The following is a 25,984-nucleotide window of genomic DNA, read 5'->3' on the forward strand; positions in this document are numbered from 1 at the left end:
CAGGATAAGGCATGGCCTCTTGGAAAGAGATAAGTGTGTCCATGTTACCACGGCCCAGCACAGAAATGGGCCACCCAGTTTTCTGAATGTCATCAAAGGCAGGACAATCCTGGTCCCTCCGGGAGGATTGATTTAGATGGGCTGCCTGGAGGAAGACTTAATGCTTCGCTGATTCATTTCCTGGAAGGAGCCAGTAATAAAGCAGCAGAATTTAACTCCACTGGCAGAATATGATATAAAATATGACCTGCATAGGTGACTCGGACTCTGTGGGGTTTTTGTTTGTGTTTGTTCTGTATATTATCGGGCATTATTGTTTTATTATTATTATTATTATTATTTTGGAGAAGGAGATGATCTCTTTTATCTTTTGAAAAACAATAACGATCTAATTTGTAGTACAAAAACATTTTTTGTGGAAGTTTGTATTATTTCAGAAGAATCGTGCTTAGGCTGAAGCCATTGCTGTGTGGCTTGCTGAGAAAATGCTTATTTTTGAGTGAGAACACTGAAGGCTGAACACTCACATTGTGTGGAAGAGGCGTAGGTGGCAACAAAATAGACCCTGAGTGTGAGGAACAAGCAGAGATTGTGTGGCGTCCCATCTGGGTCGCCTGGCAGGAGGTCAGTGGGCGGCGGCCCAGAGTGAGGCCCAGGTGTCGCTCCCTCACCGGGACGTGGCCCTGCCGCCCACCCCGCCTGAAGTGCTCGCCCTGAAAGGCCCGTCTTGGGCTGAGAGGAGTCCGACGCTGCAAAGCCTCCTGCGGGAGGAAAGGGGACATGTGGCCTTGTTCTTCCACCAGCCTGGTCGGACTCAGGCTCCGGGCTGCAGGGAGCTAATCTGCATGGCCAGGGGCCATCGGGAGCTGCCTGTGGAGGCCCCACACCGGGGTCAGGAGGGAGCCAGGTCTCGGGGGTACCAGGGACTGAGAAGCAGAGGCGCCGAAGTCTTCCTCCGCAGCACAGCCGGTGCCTTCTGTCTGAGGCACTCACGTCTCCGCCGCCTTCCTGGCGGGCCCGCATATCAAATAAACGGACTGAAGAAGGTCTCCCCAGGACTCTGGGGCACAAGGGCAGCCCTCGGTCCTCTCCTCCCCGCTGCCGATAACCGACTCACAGCCCGGAGGCGGCGTATTCCCAGGCACCGCCGCCCCCGCCGGTCTCAGGCCGATGGCGTTGCGGTCCCCGCGGCCTGAAGCCCCCTGGCGGGGGTCATTTTAAGTGGCGGGAAATGCCGACCGCAAGCCCGCAGCTGAGGACGGGGTGGCAGGGTTGACCTAAGCCTTCCTCCCGCGGTCAGCAGTCAGGCCTGAAAACACAGCGATGATGGAACTCCGGGGCCTGTCTTCTAGAAGGCGATGCTTTGGAAGCAGGAAGAAGACATCATTCAGATAGTATTTGGTTCGGCGTGGAAATGACGCGGGCTGCCGGGAGCTCAAACACTCTCTCTCGGAGTAGTGGGAGCCGGGAGGGTGCGCAGGAGCGGGCCGGGGCGGGGACTGGCGCCCACTCACCGTCCCGCGTGGGGAGCCCCATCCCCTCGCAGAGGAAGACACTGCCCACGACGCAGGGCGGCACCAGGCCAACTGGGAGACTTAGGAGGACTCCTCAGAGGAGGTGACTGTGTGCTGGGGGGGAGGCTGGCGTCCCTGCCTTTGATCCCTCCCACAGTGACACCTCTTCAAGTACCCTGGGCCTTCACGCCCCCTCCCTGCCCCATCAGAACTCTCCTCATCTCCCCAGGGCCTTATCAACAATTTGCCCCTTAAGGCAAAATGAAAGCAATGAGCCCTCTCTCCCAGGAGGAGTTAAGCATTTGCATTTCACTTCTAGACTTTACAGCCAATGCTTCAGTGCAAGTTTGGGCGAAGAAAGTTTGTGAAGAAAGCTTCACGCCCCCTTCCCTGATTACTCATAAGCTCAAGGCTATCACTAGGACTCAAAACTTACTCTGGCTCATCTGAGCCGCACCTTCTTTCGGCTGGTCAACCAGAGGACCCCGCTCTGGCCCTTCTCCAGCCATACCCTTCTTCTTGAGTGTGTGGAGCTCAGGCATGCGCCCAGCCAGAGTCCTCTCCCTTCACTTCTAGCCCGTCTTCTGGGGACCCAGGATCCCCCTATTCCCTGTCCTTTTCCAGGGCCTGCACTGTCTTCCTCCCAGGGGCAGACTGTGCCACTGTGTGCACCCCGGAGCCCAAGGAGTGGCCAAGGACAACTGTCTTCAGGGAAGATATGGAAAGAGGGTGGGTGCTTCCTGGCATGCCCCTGGGCCCCCTTGCTGCCATGTGAAGATGCAGCACTCTTAGGAATCTAGAAATCCTAAATGTCAACTTGGCCTTCCTGGTGGTTGTGGTAGAGGTGGGTCTGATGCTGGGTGTGTTCTTTAGCTACACCTCAAATCAGGATTTACGTTGCAACAGAGTGAAAATTTCAGGGGACAGAGGAAAAGAGAATGGAAAAAGAGAAAAGATGGTTTCTTTCTTCACTGAATTCATAAATTTAAATTGTGGCATTGCATCCGGTTTGTGTTAAGGGAAAGATGGTGGAAAATATTCATGAAAAGAAAACGTTTTTCTTCTCAAAATTTGGGGTGTGTGGAATTTTGTTGTGCCCCAAAGTAAAAAAGTGCTTTAAAAAAAAAGCATATCAAGTGAACATATCAAAAAGACACAAGAGCACTTTGAAGGGGCTCCTACTCAGCTAATCTTGGACAATTTGAACATCAAAATAATTAGAGGGAGTAAATTATAATTCATTGAATAAAATAGGTATCCATCAGTTCATGCTGATATAAATAAATATAGGAAAAGGAAAACTTCTTTACAGTAGAAAGCAAACTATGTAGATGGAGTTATAAAATGATCACTTGGCAAACATCACAGTAATAAATAGTTCAGGCAAGAATCATCAATGGATACTAAAACTCGTAGGTGAAAGTGCTACTTTCATGGGAACTCATTTCATGGGAATAGGATATTTACATAGTCTCAGGTATGTCACAACAAAATATTTAGTAATTACAAAGAGAAAAAGCAGTAACCTCACAGTAGAGATACCTGACATTCTGGGTGATGAAAGTTAGCAGCCCCAATAAGGGGATAAACTGATATCGTCTGCCTCCTGCTATGATGCAATAAGTATTCAACATTACTTCTATGCATTCTCTTCCCTGATTACCTATAAGCTCCCAAAATGCAGGACCTCAATCCCATCCTGAGGAAACATCACACAAACCCCAACTGAGGGACATTCTATTATACAAAACAACTGATCTGTACTATTCAAACTTGTAAATGTAATAAAAGACACAGACAGACTAGAGACTAAAGAGACATGACAACTGAAGACAATGTGTGACTGCAATGGGATCATGGACTGGAAAAAATTATGGGTTGTGTGTATTTATATTTATATGTGGACATTATTTGGACAATTGGCAGAATATGAATAAGGTCCATAGATTTTAGTGTTGTGTCAATATAATGATATTGATTTTATTATACTACTGTGTTTATGTAAGAGGATACCCTTGTTCTGAGAACAAGTATTTAAATATTTAAACCTGGGGCCAGGCGCGGTGGCTCATGCCTGTAATCCCAGCACTTTGGGAGGCCAAGACGGGTGGATCACCTAAGGTCAGAAGTTTGAGACCAGCCTGACCAACATGGTGAAACCCCATCTCTACTAAAAATACAAAAATTAGCCGGGTGTGGTGGCAGGCACCTGTAATCCCAGCTACTTGAGAGCTGAAACAGGAGAATCACTTGAACCCGGAAGGTGGAGGTTGCAGTGAGCCGAGATCACACCGTTGCACTCCAGCCTGAGCCACAAGAGGAAAACTGCAACTTACTTTCAAATGGTTCTGAAAGAAAATATGTATAAGGAGTAAAAAGAAAGCAAAAATAATGAAGCGAAATGTTAGGAATCTGTATGAAGAGTTTATTAGAGTTTGTCTACCTCCCTTAGCTCTCTCTCAATTACCATCCCTGACACATACCCCTGGCTGTCCCCACCCAGGAAAGCCCTTAATCAGCCCTAGACCATGTCTCTGAGGGAGAACAACACTCTTAGGTTCTCACTCATCTGCCTCTTTCTGATCTGCTGGAGACCACAGGGCTCCAGCCAAGTTTTCTGGAAACCTTACTGATCCTTAAGACAAAAATCCAAGATGAGAAAGCCACACAATGGACTTGGGGGTAATAATGAAACTTCAACACCCAAACCACTAGTAATACCAAAAAAAGTTGAACTCCTTAATGACACCTCACCTTTTATACACAATATTTTGTACATGTTCTTCCATTTTGAGCTTTTTTTGGGTCATAATCTAAAAAATTATGCATTGCATTAAAGTTAACTCTACTATTTTTTGCCATGCCTAATAATTTCTACTTACCTAAATTTTATTTTATTTTATTGCCTTTTTCCACATGTTCTAACTTTTTTTGTTTTATTATATTTTATTCTGGATTTTATTAAGATAAGTTATATGATGCCTCAATTGCTTATCACTAGCATCAATGCTTCCAATTTTATATTTCTGGTCATTTTTATAAGGGGGAAAATTCAACAATACACACTATTGCCACACAGGAAAGATGGAGATGCTGCTAAAATTTGCTTGTTGGCTAGTGGGCAACTCCATCATGTGATAGCTCAAAATATACGTTTATCAGCTGATGTAGACAAGTCCAAACTTGGCATTTAAACAGCGGTTTATGGGCCAGTGAACAAGGCACAAAAGGGCATGGGTTTTATGAAACTAGGACTTATAGAAGCAAAATGTCCCATATAAATTGCTAAGAGGTAAAAGTGAGAAGAGCACTTGAAAAGCTACAAAACTAGATTGTGATGCCACTGACATGTGCCTAGCAGGTCTAGGCTTTCTTCTTTCTACTCCCATTCCAACCTGCATAAGTCTGTAGTTTATTTTACTATGCATGTTACTGCCATTGTTAATTAATATACAAACACATACACACGCAGTCATCCCCAATTGACCATGAAATTATTTTTACAATAAATCATATTTTATCCTTCTTTTTGACCAGCTTCTAGCATAATGCCAGCTATATGTAAGTGTTCAACAAAAAGTTGTGTAATTCTTGAATTATATGAACCAATTATCCTATAACCTACATCTGGTACCAGATCACTGTTGCCCCGGCCTACTTCAAGTCACTTTCCCAACATTACCCAATAATTTACATCGCTCCTATTTACCAAAATATACACCTATGGGAATTGAAAGGATCAATGTTTCACAACTCTCAACATGCCTGCAAGTCCAGACTAAACTAAAGACAGATTTATTGATGTATCTCAAATGGAGATACTCTTGATGTGTTTCCTAACTGGAAACCAGGTACTAGTTTCCTGAAAGTCCTGAAAAGTAAGCCAAAATGCAAGTTCAAGGTATCACGGACTGAGCTTAGTGAGGAAGCAGTGGCATAATTTGGATAGGTCCTTAATTTCAGAGTTCTTATTTAAGATAAAAGGAAATAATGAAACTTTTTTTCTTTACCACAAATGAGAAAAAATTCAAAAATAATTTATAATAAGCAAAAGATTCTCTCATCCAAAGAATTAGAGTAAATCATATCATTTTATAGCTAGAAATATATTCTCCAAAGTGTTCCAGTTTACAGATGAGGAAAACTAAGATACTGTTTCAGTAAGAGGGTTTTACCTGGGGCAAGAAGGATAGGGAATAAGTCAGGCATCAAAGTTCACACCAAAAAATAGAAGACAAATTACTAGAAGCATGGTGTGACTTAGTGTTTGTGACACAAACACTGTCTTCGGATTGTTTTACAAAGCACTAGCCATTTGTGAGTGGCAAGGCAATGTAAAAGAGCTCTGAGGGATGGCAGAGGCTTTTCAGTATGTATTTCATGAATAGCTACGAAGTGATTTATGGCTATGACAGATAAGGAAATAGCAGGGAGCATTTCAACTGACCTTTTCTCCAACCACGGGAGGTAGGCAGGGCATTCGCATTTCAGGGTTGTAAAAGCCTGACCAAACACATACTGGGGGAATTTCTTCAGCTCAGCCTCAGTCATCCTTCGAAATCCCAGAACCACGTCAGCCCAGAATGGCAGTTCTTCGGTAGGAGTGCTCTGAAATATCTGCCAACTCAAACATATTAAGTGAAATTTTTTTCCTGACATTTGTGAAATAACATATTTCTAGTAAACTTCACGTGACATTCTCTAGAGCTTTTATTTATTTTATTTTGTTTTGTTTTATTATATTTTATTTTTGAAACAGAGTCTCACTCCATCACCCAGGCAGGAGTGCAGTGGCACAATCATGGCTCACTGTAGCCTCAACTTCCGGGGCTCAGGCAATCCTCCCACCTCAGCCTCCCAGGTAGCTGGGACCACAGGTGCGTGCTACCACGCCCAACTAATTTTTTAAATTATTTGTAGAGTCAGAGTCTTACTATGTTGCCCAGGCTGGTCTCAAACTCCTGGGCTCAAGTGATCTGCCTGCCTTGGCCTCCCAAAGTGCTGGGATTACAGGCATCAGCCACTACACTTGTCCTAGAGCATTTAAAAATTTTAGTTTCTATAAATACAAAGAGAAAATGATCTATTTTACTATTCTCTTAGGTTCAGATAACTCAGTAGCTAAATAGCAGTTGTTGGTGACTGGGCAAATAAAACATCTTAAAAGTAACATGCTTTATAAGATGGAATTTAGTACTCCTTTTCTAAAAAGCTCCTGTCTAGATTTGGTTGTTAACAAGAAGGTTGTAATAGTACTACTAATAGCTGCTACGCAAATGTTTAGATTTGTAATATTGGGTTGTTTTCATCAGTAAATGAATAAATGTTATAATGCCAGGCATGGTGGCTCACACCTGTAATCCGAGCACTTTAGGAAGCCGAGGTGAAGTTCGAGACCAGCCTGGGCAACATGGTGAAACCCTATCTCTACAAAAACTACAAAAATTAGCTGGGTGTGGAGGCACAAGCCTATAGTCTCAGCTATTGGGGAGGCTGAGGTGGGAGGATCAACTGAGCCCAGAGAGGTCGAGGTTACAGTGAACTGAACTGGACCATTGCATTCCAGCCTAGACAAGTGAGACCCTGCCTAAAAATAAAAAAATAAAATAATAAAATAAAAAAAAAGTTATAAATCATCATTGCTCAAAAATAGCAAGGAAAATAATTTGAGTGCTGTGCATAGTTGCTAATAATTTCCACATCAGAATGTGTATATCTCTAGGTAATTGACTCAGAGCAGTCCCCATGAAGGTACTAATGTCCTTTACTGCAGGGCTCTGTGCTGGCCCACTCTTGCCCTGGGCTAGACTGCCCTCTTCGGTATCTTCACCACAACCTACAGGCCAGACCCTTAGAAGGCTACATTTCCAGTCCTAAGCACTTAGAAGGTTATATCTCCAGTCCATTCTCTCTCTTGAGCTCCAAAAACAGATCCAGACCCATGTTACCTACTCCCCACTGGATCAGTCCACTTAGAAGTCTCATGCATTTACACACGCACGCACACACACACACGCACACACATCCACCCTTTTCCCAATCCTACCTAACTCAGAAAATGGTACCCATCCATGCAGGTGCTAATGCCAGAAACCCAAGAATCATCCTTGATTCTCTCTCCCTACTCACCTCTCACACACCATCAACTGACAAGTCCTATCAAATCTCCTCTTAGGCATTTCTCAAGTCCATCCACTCTCTGTTTCTATTATCCACACCCAATCTATCTCATCATCATCTCTTCCCACAAATCTATTCTCCACACTAGAGAAAACATATTTTTGAAATGCAATTATGACCAGTCACTTCACTGTGTAAACTCCCTCAATGGCTTCCCATTTCTCTGGACTTCCTTCAGTCCCTCCCACACACCACAGTCGCCCTAGACTCAGGGCTAGGTGTATGCTGTTTCCTCCATCTGGAATGCTGTCTCCTTCGTCTCCCACCCTGCCTCGCCCCCACTTCACCTCTGCAACATCGCCAGACTAACTTACGCTCTTCCTGACCGTCTTGGATGAAACACTTTGATCTGGATGGCTTCTCATCACTTCCCAGAGCAAGTTTCCTCTCCAGACATATGCTTCCGTAGCACCCTAACTTCTTCCTTTTGGTAACGCATGCCCCCAGTGAGTTTGGTAACTCATTTGATTTACTGCATTCTCTACAGACCATGAGCTACATAAGGGCAGGACTGTGTCTGGCTTCCTTAAAAATTAACTCAACACATATTTGTCAAGCATGTACTATATACCAAGCAGTATTACTAAATTGCTCACTGCTATATCCCTAATACCTAAGAAGGAACCTGATACTGAAGAATGCTGAATATGTTGTTTTGAAGGAATAAATAGATGAATAAGCCTAGATACTTATGCCAAAGATGCACAGGGCATTTGAATTTTGGACAGGGCTGTTTCCAAAAATTACTTAGAGCCAAAATTTGTGAATTAGACTGGCTTATGTCGGTTTTGGACAAAGACAGTATAACCATAAATCAAAGAGAATGTTTTTTCTACTTGGTTCACCAACTGGCTCTAGATTTACTTATACAGAAGAATCAATCCATAGATTGATAGAAAAGCAAAGCTACTACTTTGGGGAGGGGCTTTTGGGAAATTACTGACGTCAGCATCGTCTTGGTGTTTGTGACGGTCAGGAAAAACAAGAAGAGAAAAGGGTAGACATTCACCCAATGCAAGTGTATACACTAGACTAGCAGAAAACGTCAGTGGGCAGCCTGATATCAAAAGAGGAGGTAAGACACATTTTTTCAGAAGGCCGCAGAAAGACTGTTATCACACAGATTAACACATGTATGTTACATGTGTAATATGCACCAGTGACATGTATGTTATGTCATATGATGAAACTGAGATGTAAATTGAAAGTGATAGAATATTAAGTGATCTCAGTTTAGGAAGATATTAAAAGATGTCATGTTTTAAGTGCTATTCTTACTAATAAAAATGTTAAATAGCAGTTATTCTCAAATTTTCATTTAATTATGCATGCCTACTGAAATTATACATTAAAAATGAAACAGAAGTGTGCTAACAGTTTCAGAAATATTTTTTTCCAAATGGCACTTCAAAAGGCAAGTTTAGTGACCTACAAAATTTCCTTCTTGGAAGATCTCATTCTCCAAGGACACCAAATAAATAAGAAGTCCCTATCCCTTAGGTCTCTGCAGCCATCCCAGCATCATACCTGTTTGCTTTCCATCGGCTGCACCATCCCCACATCACCCAAACTCAGCATTTACCTCCTACATGTTTTTTTTAACCAAATTTGCAAATCACTGCATGGTCTCTGAGGAAACCCAAAATCAATCCTATTTGTGATGAGAAACTGTGATTGTTGTTTATTGTTAAAAAGTCTAATACCACAACTTGCCTTTCTTCCGTTCTTTGGGGTAAAGTCTATAATGCTCTTTCTGAATCCTCCTGCATCAAAGTCAGCACTCTGCTCACAGCAGGTACTCAGTAAATATTTTATGTTGAACTCTAATGCCTGTTAAGATTATGCTACATTCTAAAATAACTTCAAATTTCTTCACTTACCCTGATACCAAATGAACACCAGCATCTCCAGCTTCTGCAGAATTGGCAATTGCAAAGAGGTGGTTAAAGGTCTCTCTGAACCACTGCTTCTGCGTGTGAATGGGTGTGTCTGTAATCATGGAGAAAAGCAAAGTGGAACAGAAAGGAAAATGATGATAATGACAGTGCTTCCAATAAGCTCCTTCCTAGAAACTTGGAAAAAAACTAAGGAGGCAAAAATAAAATAAGGAAGCAGGGAGGAATATTGATATAAAGTGCCACATTGTGGCAGAGGATGTGTCAGCAACAAGAGATTTGCATGCTGACACACGCTGTCCAAATCTGCTCGTATGATTAATCAATGGAGGGAAAACAGGCCAATAAGGTCAAAACCTGGTATGCGAGCCAGCTGGAAGGTGGTTTTTGGTACTAGGGGTATTACAGAGGTCCTTGGCAGGTCTGTAACCAACCTGAGCAGAGCTTAGTTCATGGCTGTGGGATCCAGCTGGCCACACAGTTGAGACAATAGGATGAAGGACGGAGGGCCTCTTTCTTGGGGGCTGAAAACATAGTGGATCACATGGGCAGGTCTGTGGGGACCAGGCCAACCAGGACAGAGGACAGACTGCACCTCGATGGGGAGTCCCAGGGGCTTGCCTCCTGGTACAAGAAAACAAGGCTTGCATGCTGGAGGCAAGCCCCCTGCAGGCCAGACTTCCCAACAGGGGCTGCCATTACCCTCCACACCATGGAATCAGGTGCCAGCCAGAGTAGCACTCCTGAGGCCAGCAGGGGCATGCAGGGACTGTACCATCTCCCAGGCACCTCTGCCAGAGCACATGGGGTTGGACCCAGACACAACTTTTGGAAGAGTGCCAGGCCTGTTGGGGAGGAAACAAGAGGCCTTGAGGTTTAAGCCTCAAAATAATAGTGTCCAGTGTAGGCACAGAGATAGCAGGAACGACCTAAAATCACAGACAAATCCAGCTGTGGCTGAAGTATGTGGCCGTCTGATTCTTGTGGAAGGATCATGAGAGAGTGGCTAGGGTTAGGTTAGGGACCAGGGAACAATAAGCCTCAGGGGCTGCTATGAGGGAAGCCACAGAGGAGATGAGGGAACTGAGGCAGAGAGGATGCTAAGTTGGTTTCACTTGGAGAGGTGTCCCTGAAATTCAAGGAACAGATAGAAAGACCTTTGGAGACATCCTGCTTCCCAGGCAAAGCCCCCAAGTCACTGAAGGCATGTCAGTAGCGGGATTTTCAGACAATTCGCTTGTTATAGAGCCAATAAATATTTCTTTAGTAGCAAACATGTACTGCCATCTTTAAACATGTGCCCATGTGAAATTAACACTATATTCCAAAATTTCACATTGGGGATGCTGCTTTAGAAATAAGGGATAAATAAAAAATAAGCTGCAGAGGGAACTAAATTAGACCACAAATAGATTTTCCCAACAATCTATGCCAGTGTGTGAGGTTGTACCAAAATGCAACTCCCTGTTCTCATCCCAAACCTTACAAACAAAATAGCGACTGAGATTCACATGCTGCAGAAGTCATCCCAAAGAACAGACAATTCCCATCCAACAGTGGGTCTAGGAAGCCTGGTGACCTAATTCATGCTCAAGTGCTGCTAAAACAGAACTATAGCTGGAATGGTGGGAACAACAGCAAATGCCGATATAGTGCTTAGTATGTGCCAGGTACTGTTCTAAATGCTTTTCATATGTCAACTCATTTAATCCCCACAACAACCCTACAGATCAGGCATGGTCTCCATATGGTATTGACATTTATGAGCACAGGAGATAGTTATGACTGGGCTCGTCTGAATAGTGTGTAGGAAAGAAACCCAAAGAGAAGACCAAAATCTTTATCTAGTAGCACCACAGAGAGAAAAACCCTGGTCCAGGAGACCCAGCCACCTGGCCAAAGAGAGAACTCGGGCCTCGATGGCCCTGTGAACCCTCAGATGAGCGACCATCTTTGAGGGATGATTCCATGACTAGCTGGCAGCCTTCTGAACACTCACTTAGGCCTGATGCAGGCAAAGGAGAGCCTGGAAAATGGTCCCAAGAACTCTCATCAAAAGAAAAGCACTTAGTGTAAGCTGGTGTATTCGTCTGTTCTCACGCTGCTAATAAAGACATACCCGAGACAGGGTAATTTATAAACCAAAGAGATTTAATTGACTCACAGTTCAGCATGGCTGGGGAGACCTCAGGAAACTTACGATCATGGTGGAAAGGGAAGCAAACAAGTCCTTCTTCACATGGCAGCAGGAAGAGAAGCATGAGAGCTGAGCTGCACAAAAGGGGAAAAGCCCCTCATAAAACCATCAGATCTCCTGAGAAATCACTCACTATCATGAGAACAGCAGCATGGGGGTAACTGCCTCCATGATTCAGTTACCTCCTACCAGGTCCCTCCCACTACATATAGGGATTATGGGAACTACAATTCAAGATGAGATTTGGGTGGGGACATAGCCAAGCTATATCAGCTGGCATCTGGTGGACACACCAGGTGCCCGTGTTTGTTTCCTGGGAGGCAGTTCCCAGGAGCTGACCAGCCAAGTTCCTGCACCTGCAATGCCAAGGTCCCTGCCATTACCACCCTAATAAAAGATGTGTCTATTCTTTCTTAGGGGTCTTTGGACTGGAAAATACCAAGCACCAGCAAAGGCAGGGATGCCATGCTGAAAACAGGAGGGTTAAGGAAATACATGCAAACTGGATGCTAGGACCCCAGCCTCTTCCCCTGTCACCTTCTAGAATGCCAGCTGGCATCTGGGCCTTCACCTTCCCCAGGCAGGACATGGAAGCCTCTTCCCTGGGAAACATGACCTGCCCAAGAAGAAAAACTTAAACTGTGATGTCTCACAGATGTCCCCAAATAAATGGCCCTGCCCTCTTCCTCCAGTGAGCTCATTGGCAACAAGCCCTACGCAAACACTGAGAAATTCCCATCTGCTCTTCAGAGTCCCACTCGGAAACATCAGCAGGCTGGTAAAGAATACCACATGGCCAAGAAAAACCTCTATCATGAAAAATGAGAAAATAAAAAAACAAAAACAAAAAACACCCCACAGTTTGGAGATGACAGATACACAGATACTATTCAGGGAGAAAGTTTTTTAAAACTGTTATTAGTATCTTCATAAAGATAAGAGAGGACATTGCAACCCTCTAACACAAATAAGATGTTATAACAAAGGCAAATTCAGAGAACAAAAAAGAGCTTTGGAATATTAGAAATGTTATAGTAGAAATAAAAATTCAATAGCAAGGTAAAAGATAAAATTGAGTAAGTCTCCCAGAAAGTAAAACAGAGAGAGATAACTAGGAGGGGGAGAAAGCTAAAAGAATTGGAGGACCAGTCTGGGAGGTCCAGCATATTAACATTTCCAGAAAGAGGGAAAAGGACTTCAGAAGGGAGGAAGTTAACAATTGAGTAACTCAAAGATTGCTTCTTAAATTGAAGAACAAGAGTTTCCAGATTAAAAGGACAGGGCAATTTTTATATTCCAGATTGCTGGGGTTTGTAATCAATGTTGTAACCTATTCGATGGTTTAAACTATGGGCATATATAACTTTGATTAAAAAAAATAAAATTAAAGAGGAAAAAGAGAGTGGAAATGAGGAAATGGGGACGGTGAGTATGTATCTTATTACTGCAACGTGATTTTGGTTTCTATTTAATGCTATTTTCTTCCTCCTCCATTTCAAGTGGAAAATATGGAAAGGAAAGGATGCATGGACATGTTCAAAAATCAATGCATTGGTGGGGCATGGTGGCTCATGACTGTAATCCCAGCAATCTGGGAGGTCAGGAGTCCGAGACCAGCCTGGTCAACATGGCAAAACCTTGTCTCTACTAAAAATACAAAAATTAGCTGGGCGTGGTGCCACATGCCTGTAGTCCCAGCTACTCAGGAGGCTGAGGCACGAGAATCTCTTGAACCCCAGAGGTGGGGTTGCAGGGAGCCAGTAAGCCAGGATCGTGCCACTGCACTCCAGCCTGGGTGACAGAGCAAGACTCTGTCTAAAAATAATAATAATAATAAAAAACAAATCCATGCATCTCAGGCCTTAATACATATTGACTAATTATGATTGACTGATTACAAACGTACTGATAATTGTTCTTATACAGGCTTAGAAGTTAGGATAATTTTAGCTCCATTACAAGTAATTTCTGACTTGACAGTCATTACTGTTATCAGTGGAAAGAGAGAGCCGCTAATCATGTAGTCGTCAGTGCTGTTCATCGCATGCTTCTGCTATCCATCTTTTGGGAACTACAGAATCACACTTGCTGGCCTCCTGCTGAGTGTGGAGACATGTGGCCTACTCTGCCAATGAGCCATCATCAGAAACGTTGAAAGTTGCTTCCTGTAAAGTGTTTAATCACAGAGGTGAGAACCTCAGAGGTCCCCGCCCCTCCGTCCCTGGGCACAAGCTCTGATGACAATCAGGATGACATCTGCTCCATCGGCTTAGGTCCCTGATGACAAGCTGGCCCCTTGCTGATGCTCAATCCACATGTAGTGTGAGCAAGAACAAACTTTTGTCTTTTAAGCTGTTAAGATTTGGAGGTTGTTTCTGTCCTGTGGCATAACTGAGGCTGTCCTAAGAGATGAACCAGCAGGGTGTTAAAACCGCACATTACGGCCAAGCATGGCGGCTGGAATCCTAGCACTTTGGGAGGCCAAGGGGGATGGATCACTTGAGGCCAGGAGTTGGAGACCAGCCTGGGCAACATGGCAAGAACTTGTCTCTACAAAAATACAAAAACTAGCCAGGTATGATGGTGTGCACCTGTAGTCCCAGGTATACGAGAAGCTGAGGTGGGAGGATCATTTGAGCCTAGGAGGTTGAGGCTGCTGTGAGCCAAGATTGCACCACTCCACTTTAGCCTGGGTGACAGAGAGAGACCCTATCTAAAAAGAAAAAAAAAAAAAAAAAGAAAGAAGAAAGAAAAAAGAAAAAAAAACCCTGCATATTACACTTACATCTATAGCCAGCTGTCTTTGTCAACAGAATTCCACTAACATCATTCTATCTGACATCTACTGTATCTGATAGAGGAGCTGAAATCTCTCACCTGGATAAGTGTGAGGAATAAGCATTCCGGCTGCCACATCGCTGGTGGTATCTGGAGTAAACTTGTCTGAAATGATGGTAACGGAGCACTGGGGCACCAGTTTGGAGATACACACAGCTGTGGAGAGCCCCACCACACCTGCCCCGACAACTGCAATCCGTGCTGTGTCCATGGGCCTGTGACGAGGGAAATGGGGACTATACACCTTGTTTTGAGGATTTTCCCAACCAGACAAAGTTTGGCCTTGACAGTTTTTTCCTTAGGTCTTCAGCCACTTGGAATAAGACTTAGCCTATCGGTGTTTCTTATGGGATAAAGAGAGTATCCCTATAAGCTTGCTTTCCATTAAATATTGGGGTATGGGCAACAAGGTGTCCATGGGCTTTTAGAGAGTAGCACAAAACTGGCTTGGACTTGCCTTTAGAACACCCAGCCAGTAAGTAGGTCTGCATTTGGAGGGAGTTTTCTAAACATTCTTCCCCCTTTCCTTTTTTTTTTTTCTGAAATGGTGTCTTGCTCTGTCACCCAGCCTGGAGTACAGTGACGAGACCTCGGCTCACTGCAACCTCCGCCTCCCAGGTTCAAGCAATTATCCTGCCTCAGCCTCCTGAGTAGCTGGGATTATAGGTGCCCACTACCACACCAGATTAATTTTTGTATTTTTAGTAGAGACAGGGTTTCAGCATGTTGGCCAGGCTGGTCTCGAACTCCTGACCTTGTGATCTGCCTGCCCCAGCTTACCAAAGTGCTGGGATCACAGGCATGAGCCACCGTGCCTGGCCTCATCCCCCTTTCCTTAACCATTTTCCCTATAGGCACAACCTAGGGAAGGCTGATGGAAAACCACAGAGCTGTAGTCTCTGCTCCCAGAACTACCTGAGGAGCAGTGGTGAGGGGCATGATCCATGAGCAACTCAAAATTCAACTCTGTCTACAAACTTGTTTCTAATAATAAGGACATTACAGAAAGTTCCAGCAGCTGAACTCAGTCTCCTCTGCCATCTGCCACTGTCACCAGTTCCCTCTCTGTCCTGGACTGGTTCTGTAACCTGAGGAGCAGCCCGTGGTATCCTAGCCTCCACTCCCTCATCTGTAACACAGAACAAATGGATTACTTGCTCCTTTGGGTGGTAAATAGGAGAGACCTAGTGAGGTGGTCTCATAAAGGGGGCTCCTTGGGAGAGTCCGAATGGAAATACAGGGGACAGACATCCCGGAGCCCCGGCCGGGTGTTCTGGGGCTGGCACCCAGTGTCCTACCCCTCACCCATGGAACCTTGCTCCACTGTCAGCATCCCCGCACTTTGCTTCCCTGTTCTTGGCTTTCCCCATCTGCCTTTGCTTTCCCCATCTGCCTTTGCTTTCCCCATCTGCCTTTGCTTCCCTGTTCTTGGCTTTCCCCATCTGTTCCTGCTCTGACTCTGTATGGCTCAGGTTTAAACTCCAGAGAGAGAGAAAATGCAATTGTCCCAGTTGGTCATTGCCACCCCTGTTGGAGAAAATTCTAGCACCAGGCCAGCTTGCTGGGCTCAACCAGCCTCTGAATCTGACTTTGGCATAGTTGCCCTTCTCTGTCCAAAGCACAGTAATCAGGGCACTGGAGGCCACATGGTACAAACCATGGCCACCCACACACAGAGGTTCACCTTTCCTCCGGAAGGGAGGGCAGCTTCCTCAGCACGGGCTCTTTGCAGGAGAAACGTGGGCTTGGTTGTTAGTGGCCTCTGCTTTCTCTTCCAGTTCTGAAGATTCTCACACTATGAGACTTTAAAACCCTCCAATGAAATTTAGTGTGTTATTCCTATTCCTTGAGCAGTCTATGCATTTCTGTGTTAATTTGATTCATTAATTTGATTGCTGTACAGTGGGCTGGTCAGCTGAGAGAGAGCGGGCCTGCCAGGGCTGAGGGAAGAGAAGGGAAGGGGCCCAGGCTGGAGCAGCCTGGTGGGGTCCGGCTTGAGGAGCGCAGCCCTGCAGCCACCGATGCCCTTACTGGCTTCGCTGTTTCACATCGGCCTCCCGTGTCCAGGAACTCTCTCAAAACAGCTCTAATCAACTAAGTTGAGAGAGCAAGCAATCTGTGGCTAAGAATAACCAGCTGCCAGGGAGGAGGAGTGAGCCAGCAACGTGGTGTGTCCTGGCACAGTGGCCTGTCCATCACTGTCCCCTGACCCTATTCACACCCCCAAACTCCCAGAGCACGGGCAGAACGACCCCTCAGCTGAAAGCAAGAATTCAATTACCTGTCTCTGAAAAAGCAGTCTTGGAAACCACCAAAGTCTCTGGCACCAAAACTTGTTTTGCAGTGCCTGGCTGGTCTCGTGCCCTGAGACAGAGGGAAAGCGAAACTGCTTCCCATTGGTGACTTGATTCAGGACATTCCCCTGGTCTTCCTTTCCATTGGCCTGCACAGCTGTCTCTGTCATCCATTGCCCTGGAGAAAGGAGCAAGTGACCTCAACCTGTCATCTCCATGGTGCTGTCTCTGCCAAGCCCTTCCCTTTCTGGCCCGCGAGCCCTCCATCTGGCTGCCAGCCTGGGCTTTCTCCAGCTGATTTGTAGGTATGGTGAATAATAGGTGAGCCTGTCCAACTTCCAACCTCGTTTGGCTGCCCACAGTTAGCCGGGTGCCTGGCTCTGCTGGGTCAGCTGGTGAGGAAGCAATAAGGAGGGGGTGAGGGCTGAGTAATGTTGTTGATTGATTGGAGCTAGAAGCACTATTCAGGAGATAATCTAGGATAGAACCACATGATTCTTTAGCCCAGGAGTCCCCAGCCTTTTAGGCACCAGGGGTTAGTTTCGTGGAAGACAATTTTTCCACAAACTGGGGATGGGGATATGGTTTCAGGATGATCCAAGTGCATTATATTTATTGTGCACTTTATTTTTATTATTATTACATTGTAATAAATAACGAAATAATTATAAAACCCAACATAATGTAGAATTAGTGGGAGCCCTGAGCTTGTTTTCCTGCAACTAGATGGTTTTCTCCAGAAGTAATGGGAGACAGTGACAGATCATCAGGCATTAGATTCTCATAAGGAGCATGCAAACTAGATCCCTTGTGTGTGCAGTTTACAGTAGGATTTGTGCTCCTATTGAATCTAGTGCCTCAGCTGATCTGACAAGAGGCAGAGCTCAGGCAGTAATGCAAATGATAAGGAGTGGCTGTAAATGAAGATGAAGCTTAACTTGCTGCCCCACGGCTCACCTCCTGCTGTGAGGCCAGTTCCTAACAGGACACGAACCGGTAGTGGTCTGTGGCCTGGGGATTTGGGATCGCTGCTTTAGCCCACATATTCAAAGAAGGGATTCAATATTTGATGAGTGTCTACTGAGCTCTAGGCATGAGCTTTAGCTCTAGGCATCGGTTAACAAGTTTGTTTACAGGGAGGCAGTGTCATGTGTCAAAATAGTGACAATAAGATTTTCAATAACATATATTTAGCATTAACCACGTGCTAGACACACGTATGACATCAAGTATCACAACCACCCTATGAAGTAGGTACTATTATCACTATCCCCATTCTATAGATGAGTACATTGAGACTAAGACAGTAAGAAAGGGGCCCAGGGTCTCTTAAATGGTAAAATCAGTCTGGGTATCTGACGTCAAGGTTCAAGCTCTTTTTTTTTTTTTTTTTTTTTGAGACGGAGTCTCGCTCCATCTCCCAGGCTGGAGTGCAGTGGTGCAATCTCCGCTCACTGCAAACTCTGCCTCCTGGATTCACACCATTCTCCTGTCTCAGCCTCCTGAGTAGCTGGGACTACAGGTGCCCGCCACCACACCCGGCTAATTTTTTGTATTCTTAGTAGAGATGGGATTTCACCACGTTAGCCAGGAGGGTCTCGATCTCCTGACCTGGTGATCTGCCCACCTCGGCCTCCCAAAGTGCTGGGATTACAGGAGTGAGCCACCGCGCCCGGCCAAAGCTCAAGCTTTTAACCAAAGCACAAACTTTGGTGTGAGGAGACCTGCATTTTTACCTTGAGCAAATCGCCTGACTTCTGGGTTTGATTGCCCACCTGAAAACCAAGAATGAACTAAGAATCCCTTGCAAGCTGTTGTAGGTCTCTGATAAGTTGAGATATGTCCAATTCTTTGTAAAGTGGTCTGAGGGCCGGAGCGGGGGTGGTGCGGGAAAGCAGCTTTTTCTCCGGCTATGCTCAATACTGTCACAGTCACTGAATACAGAACACTTCCTGTGACTGGGTGTGTGGGGGTTGGCTCCCTACACACTAAGCATCCCATTCTGCAGATTGCCTAGCAGACACTGCAGCTGCATGTCCTCTAACTCAATTCAATTCTAACACCAGCTACCTGGAGAGAGTGTCAGATCCCACAGGTTTAGGGCTCAGTCCCACAAGACTTACCCTACTTCGGATGCCAATCACAAGCCCCAGGTTGTGGGTTTCTGACTGATGGGCTAAAAATCAGGGCCCCTACAGGCCCCTTTTCAGGTTCAATTAACAATGGTTCAATTGGGTAGAGTGGCTCCAGAACTCAAGAGAACACTTTGCTTACCTTTACCCATTTATTAATATGGATATTACAAAGGATACAGATGAAGAGCCATGTGGAAGAGACAGCCAGGGCTAGGCATGTGGGAAGGGACAAGAAGCTCCCATGTCCTCTCTGGGGGCACCACCTCCAGGAACCTCCACGTATTCAGCCATCTGGAAGCTCCCCAAACACTGTCGTGTTTTTCTTTTTTTTATGAAAGCTTTAATATGTAGGCACGATGGTTAAAACATTGGCCACTAGTGGCCAACTTAACCTTCAATTCCTTCTCCCCAGAGGTTGGGGATAAGGCTGAAAGTCCCCACTCTCTAATCACGTCTTGTTGTTTCCAGATGACCAGCTCCCATCCTGAAGCTTACTAGGGGGCCCCAGCCACCAGATATCTCATTAGCATACAAAAGACGATCTTATCACTCTGGAAATTCCAAGGGTTTTAGGAGTCATATGTAAGGAAACGGGAATGAAGACCAAATACATAGTTCCCAGTATCACAGGTGGTATACATATTTTATTGAGCACCTACTATAAAAAAATCAATCAACAAACATTTACAGAGCAGTCACTTTGTCCAAGACATACTGCAAGGGTTATAAAAGATTTAAGAACTTCTGAGATGTTTTCTCCCTCAAGAAAGGAAACAAGGCAGAATAAGATTGTCCTCTAACCAACAGCACCTACTGCAGGTGCTGTGAAGGATCAGGAGAGAGAAGAGTATGGTGGACTCCAGTGGCCGGTCCAGGAGCATAAATGGGAAGTGAGGAAGGCCCCAAACAATCAGTGGGATTTGGATGGACAAAGAAGAGGGGGGAGAAAAATCTCTGGAGAGACAAAGCCCCAGAGGCAGGAAGTTCAAAGTGAGCTGAGGAAAGAGTGGGAGGTTCATGTGGAGGCTTGTGCAAGACCAGGGTGTGAAAGTGCTGGAAATCTGGCTAGGAGGCAGGACTGTGTGCAAAAAGCAATGGGAGCCACGGAAGAGATCTGAGAAGGCTCTTTCTTCCCCTGGCACATGTTAGGATTCTATGTTTTCCTGAAAAGCAACAAGAGGAGAACATACTCAGAAGTGAAACCCAGAAAGCAAGCTTCTCTGTAGTAGTGCAGAGTCTATACAGATAGGACTAATAAACCTTTTTTTTTTTTTTTTTTTTAACACAGAGCTGTTGCACTATGACTTGAGTGAAGGGTCCTTCAGAAAATGGATGGGAAAATTGATTTAGGTATCATTGAGGATGACTTTTAAAAGGGACCTCAGGAACCACCTGGGGAGAATCTAGTGTTATTGCTATCCAGGTGAGTGGTTGGGGTCCAAAGAATTGACGTGATCTCCCTGAGACTGCACGGCAGCTGGGCTTCATCATCTTCCCAACACTTCTTCAGAGACTTTTAAACTTAGGCTGCAGAGGTCCCCAGGGCCTCACCTCTGCAGCACATTTAGGGTTTCCCTAGCCACCCTCCCCCTCCTGCTGTGCTCCCCATGGGTGTTCTTGGCTTGCAGGGTGTTAGCTTTGCTGGTGTGTCCGTGGCCAGTAAATGCAGGACCTAAGCCTGTATTCTTTGGAAGACTATTGAAGATACCAGGCTCAGGGGCCAGGGATTCCCATGTGTACCGCAGTTTGGGGCAGGGAAGTAGGACAGTGAAATCATCCTCACAGGGTTAATGAGATTATACACCAGGCTTTAGGGAGAATTCTAGTTAGACATTGACCAGAGTGGGTTGGTGTACTTTTGAACTGCTTCCCTGAAACTGCTAACTAATCAAGAATCAGGTAGCATGCTGATGCTGACCACCTGCTCCCCCAACTTGTTGCTACAGGTAAAATCCCTGACAGTGGATCTTTTTCCCAAGAATTGCTTAAGGTGTTCTTTAGATCCTCAATTCCAGCAGAATGGCTGACACCAACTGGCATGGGTGAACCCAGAGAGAGGCCGGGAATTTTTAAAAAATTAACTTACTTAGAGAACAAGCAGTTGTCAGTGAAACGCTGGTGCACTGTAGACTTCAGACGTAAAAAGAGCAGCCATCACTGACTTCTGGCAAATTCAGGTAAAACAACAAACATCCAAACTTCCAGATATTCTGTTGGGGGAAGTTGCCAAAGACATTGGCTGCCATAGTCAACTTTACCATCTTCGATAAGAAAATGTTCCTCTACACCATGTAAAAGATTTTATTAAGTACCCCCTTGCCTACACCGTTTTGCATTTAGTATGTCTTCATTACATATTTGATAGGAGTGAGAGAAAGGACACAGGTGGTCCCCTCAGAACAGAGCATTTAATTGAGTATATTCAGAGCATATTTTGAGTGTGAACCTCCCTAACAACACACCTTTTAACAGTGATTCAGGGGACGGATTCAGCTTTTATGGGGTCTGAAGTTTGTACAGTTTCAAGAGCCCTCTTTAGAGGAAAAAAATACAAAGTCACAAAAGAAAACAATGCCTGTGACCACTTTGATGCCATGTGACAGAGGAGGAATGTGACAGAAGGAAAAACCAAGTGGAAAAAGACAGTGGTCTCAGCTGATTGTAGTGACTAGATCTTACTTTTGCAAAATTTACAAAATTCTGTGAAAGCTTATGTCCAAGTGGACCTATTACTAAGCTCCATCACAGGAGCCTGTCCAACTGAAGGGGCCTGAAGTTTATGTGTCATTAGCTTCACAGTCTTTCCTGCAGCTATCACGGATGGAAACTAACCACCAGAGCACAAGGGAAACTGCAGAGGTATCTCCAGGTAGCTGAACTGCAGAGTCCACGAGGGAGGATAACAGCATGTGGTAGGGCATAGTCAGGACAGCGACAGCATGTGGAGCACTGACAGACGGGGCCCCCATGCCCACTGGGCAAGACCAAGAGTGGACAGGACACCTAATGTGGGTGGAATCACATACAGTGAATGGAGAAATAGCCTTGTAAAATATCGGGGCTGTGCAGAGGGGCATTAAATGATGTTGATATATTATTTCATTTAATCTTCCCATTCCCAGAGGGACACTGTATGATAATCCTGAATTTCCAAATGAGAAGACTGAGGTAAAGAGAGGTTGGTTTGCTTAAGTAGGAAGCTTATAGCCAGGGCTTTTTTACTTCCAGGCTTCCATTGCCTCTCACACTTTGTGGCCTGTCAAAGTCAAGTTAGTGCATGAACCTCAGTGACACAGAACTGAGAAACAAGGTCACCTATTTGAAGTTTACCTACTTGTATGTGGTTTGTTCTCTGATCATTCCAATGCTATGGTGAAGTACTCCTTGAAATATTTGCAATCAGAGACAGATCGGATGTGTTACGGCTAGGTTCCAACTATTAGAGATCATCACCATTTTCCAAGTATAAAACCAGAAGGCTGCACATATTAAGAAATGCTGAAGGAACAAAGTATGTTTGGCTTCCTGCATGATACACTTTTGTGAACTTTTACAACAAAAAGCCTAATTTTTCTTCCAGTAAAGAAAAAAAAACTTTTTTTTTTTTTTTTAAAGACAGAGTCACCCAGGCTGGAGTGCAATGGTGAGATCTCGGCTCACTACAACATCTGCCTCCCAAGTTCAAGGAATTCTCCTGCCTCAGCCTCCTGAGTAGCTGGGCTTACAGGTGTACACCACCATGCCTGGCTAATTTTTTTGTATTTTTAGTAGAGATGGGGTTTCACCATGTTGGCCAGGCTGGTCTCAAATTCCTGGCCTCAGGTGATCCGCCCGCCTCAGCCTCCCAAAGTGCTGGAATTACAGGCATGAGCCACTGCACCCTGCCCCAGTAAAGAAAATTTTTTCCTTTTGAATTAAAAATACTTTAATCAAGGTTGATGGATGCAAAATCAACATATAAAATCAATCTCTTTTATGCCAGCAATATACAGTCAGAAAATATAATTATTAGAAACTTCTCATTTCTAATTATAATGGAAATTTACTTGTAAGAATATAACAAAAAACATGTACAACCTTTATGGAGAAACTTATACTTCATTAAAAGATATTAATGATGACCCAAGTACATGGAGAGAGATAATCCATGATAACAGATAGAAGAGTCAATACCAGAAAAAAGAGTGAATTTTCCCCAACTTAATCTAAAAGTTCAACCCCTTCCAGTTGAAAGCATAATAGGCAGTTTCAGTAGAATCCGTGGGGGATGTGGGCTCCTAGGTTTCTGGTCAGCAGCAGAAATGTGGTTTCAGCCCGAGCAGTGAAAGCAGAAAGTGCAGGCTTGTGGGCTCCCAACCCAGTCATGGTAGTGGCTTCCTGATCCCTAGGTAACTTCTCCATTTTGTTCCACCAGTTTTTCCTGCACTTTGATAACTAACTATGCATGAAATTCCTCTCTGTTTGAATTATTTCTGGTGGTTTCTGTTTTCCTGACTAGACGTTGACTGATACAGTCACACATATGTAGATGTCATGATCTGAAAATTCATATGTTGAAGCCCTACCCCCCATCAATGTGATGGTATTGGAAGATGGGGCTTTGCGGAGGTAATTAGAGTTAGATGAGGTCCTGAGGGTGGGGCCCTTGTACAGGATTATGCCCTTATGATAAGAGACACACCAGAGAGCTTGCTCTCTCTCCACATCTGTGCACACAAAGAAATGGTCCCCTGAGCACACAGTGAGATAGCAGCCAACTAAAAGTCAAGAGAAAAAGCCCTGCAATAAAACCTACTTTTCTGCCACATGAATGTTGGACTTCCCAGCCTCCAGAGCTGTAAGAAATACATTTCTGTTGTTTAAGCTGACAATTCTGTGGTATTTTTTGAATAGCAGCCCAAACTGACAAAGACAGTGGGCATTAAAAATGTAAAGAAATGCCTCAACATTCATATGTTGAAATCTCAACCCTCAGAATGCAACCATATATGGAGTTGAGGTCTTCAAATGGTGATTAAGTTAAAATGAGGTCATTGGAGTGGAGCCCTAATCCAATATGACAGATGGTCTTAAAAGAAGAGGGAAAGATACCAGCCAGGGGTGTGTATACACAAACAGATGACCATGTTAAAAGACAGCAGGAGGGCAACCAGCTGTTAGCCAGAGAGGTGTCAGAGGAAACCAACCATGCCAACACCATGATCTGGAACTTCCAGCCTTCAGAACTATGAGGAAATAATTTCTCTTGTTTAAGCCACTCAGTCTGTGGTATTTTGCTATGATCACCTAAACAAACTAACAGAATATAAAAGTAAAGTCAAGAAAGTGTTGCCAGGCCTGGTGTCTCACATCTGTGTAATCCCAGCACTTTGGGAGGCTGAGACGGGTGGATTACCTGAGCTCAGGAGTTTGAGACTAGCCTGAGCAACATGGTGAAATCCTGTCAAAAAATACAAATCCTACAAAGAAATACAAAAATTAGCTGGACATGATGGCAGGTGCCTGCAGTCCCAGCTACTCGGGAGGTTGAGGTGGGAGGATCGCTTGAGTTCAGGAGGCGGAAGTTGCAGTAAGCCCACTGCATTCCAGCCTGGGGATAGAGCCAGACCTTGTCTCAAAAAAGGAAAGAAAGAAAGAATCAAATGTTAACTAAGAGGAAGAACTTTAATGGCAATAGAAAAATAGGCTGAGGGAAAAGAAAAAAGAGACAAAATAAGAAATGAGAGAAAAGCTCAAGAAATGTCTTCCTCCTTTTTCTCCATAAACTCCTATGTATGTTATTTTCTTTTATAAAGGGAGAAAAGTTTTTGGCTTTATTTTTCCTTTGTTAATGGAAAGACCAAGTGAAGAACTAAGCAATTACCCAGGGAACTAAAGTCATATAAAAAGTCAATAATTCAGGTTAAATCCCTCCTTTTTTTTCCCTTGGCAATGCTTCTTAAACTCACAACATCTATATAACTGCCTTCTTTTACTTGCCTCTGCCGATAATGCTAATATTTCACCAATTCAAATGCAGGATATAAGACATACCACCCTATAGCAAAATCTCAAGAGCAACGAAAAAAAAATGAACTTATGATGAAACCACAGTAAGGAAAAACCCAAAACCTATGGGAAACTGACTGTAAATCTGAAATGCATTCTTCCACAGATAAGAAGATGACATAATTTGCAGTTGAAGGGTCCAGGATATTAATGTTTTTGAAAAATTTTGAAAGACTATGGTTTAAAGTAGAGTTGGGAAAAAATGTATAGTAAAAAAACAAAAGAGTAAAGTCTTCATGTAAATTACTTTTTTAAAGGCAAGAATACTTACAAACATTTTCACACTGGCAACAAATCCAGATGGTGCTTAAAGTCAGTTTCCTGGATGATCTGACAACTGAAAAAGGTTGCAGTGGGTTAAAAAGTCACGGCCTCTCTGGTCTGTAAAGGAGACTTATAGGGAGAATTTGGTAACTTTGGGACAATAAGGACACCAGACTAGAAAGCTCACTCTTGGACACTGGCAGGTATGTGTCCCTTATCTGGACCAAACACAAGCACGACTGTCTGCACATTCAAGCCTTCTTGGCTCAAGGTTCTGGGAAGCAAGACATCATTTTCGTAGCTCTGATTTTTTTATGGTTTAATTGTGAAGGTAAGCATTTTTTGAGAGGGCATTTCTGAATAGCACTTGTTTTTAGAGCTATGATTTTCATAAGAGGGGAAAAAATATCAGAAATAGAATCTGCAAGGAGCTTTGTCAAAAGAAAAGCATTCTCACATGCCCCCTTCTTTTGGGAAGCCGTGGAGGGGTGGCACTGGTGGGATAGAAATAGGTGAACTCCCTCCGGCATGCATGGTAGGGGGTGGTGGGGAAAGGTTGAGAATCAACGACATAGAAAAGCAAATGCGGAAAAATAGTTTTGCAGCAATAAGAAAGCAG

The 25,984-nt window shown here is 44.4% G+C and overlaps 1 protein-coding gene across 14 annotated transcripts in view; it reads right to left on the minus strand.

Annotated features, from left to right (window-relative positions):
• LOC105492065 (D-aspartate oxidase) overlaps window positions 1-17,107 on the minus strand; it is a 31,113-nt gene extending 14,006 nt beyond the window's left edge. Inside the window, exons 1-6 of one of the 14 annotated variants that reach the window (XM_071096296.1) lie at window positions 16,906-17,065; window positions 14,664-14,839; window positions 12,324-12,402; window positions 11,790-11,860; window positions 9,575-9,683; window positions 5,962-6,138 (exon numbers count right to left, since the gene is read on the minus strand). In XM_071096296.1, the coding sequence (XP_070952397.1) occupies window positions 5,962-6,138; window positions 9,575-9,683; window positions 11,790-11,860; window positions 12,324-12,402; window positions 14,664-14,839; window positions 16,906-17,021 (728 nt within the window). In that variant the 5' untranslated portion in view covers window positions 17,022-17,065. Of the gene's footprint in view, window positions 1-5,961; window positions 6,139-9,574; window positions 9,684-11,753; window positions 11,861-12,323; window positions 12,403-14,663; window positions 14,840-16,905 lie in introns of all 14 variants that reach the window. The other 13 variants (XM_071096293.1, XM_071096298.1, XM_071096292.1 and 10 more) reach the window with 13 other exon arrangements.
• Window positions 17,108-25,984: the final 8,877 nt, after the last annotated feature.

This window comes from Macaca nemestrina, chromosome 5 (genome assembly GCF_043159975.1).
Source record: "Macaca nemestrina isolate mMacNem1 chromosome 5, mMacNem.hap1, whole genome shotgun sequence".
Classification (NCBI taxonomy): Eukaryota; Metazoa; Chordata; class Mammalia; order Primates; family Cercopithecidae; genus Macaca; species Macaca nemestrina.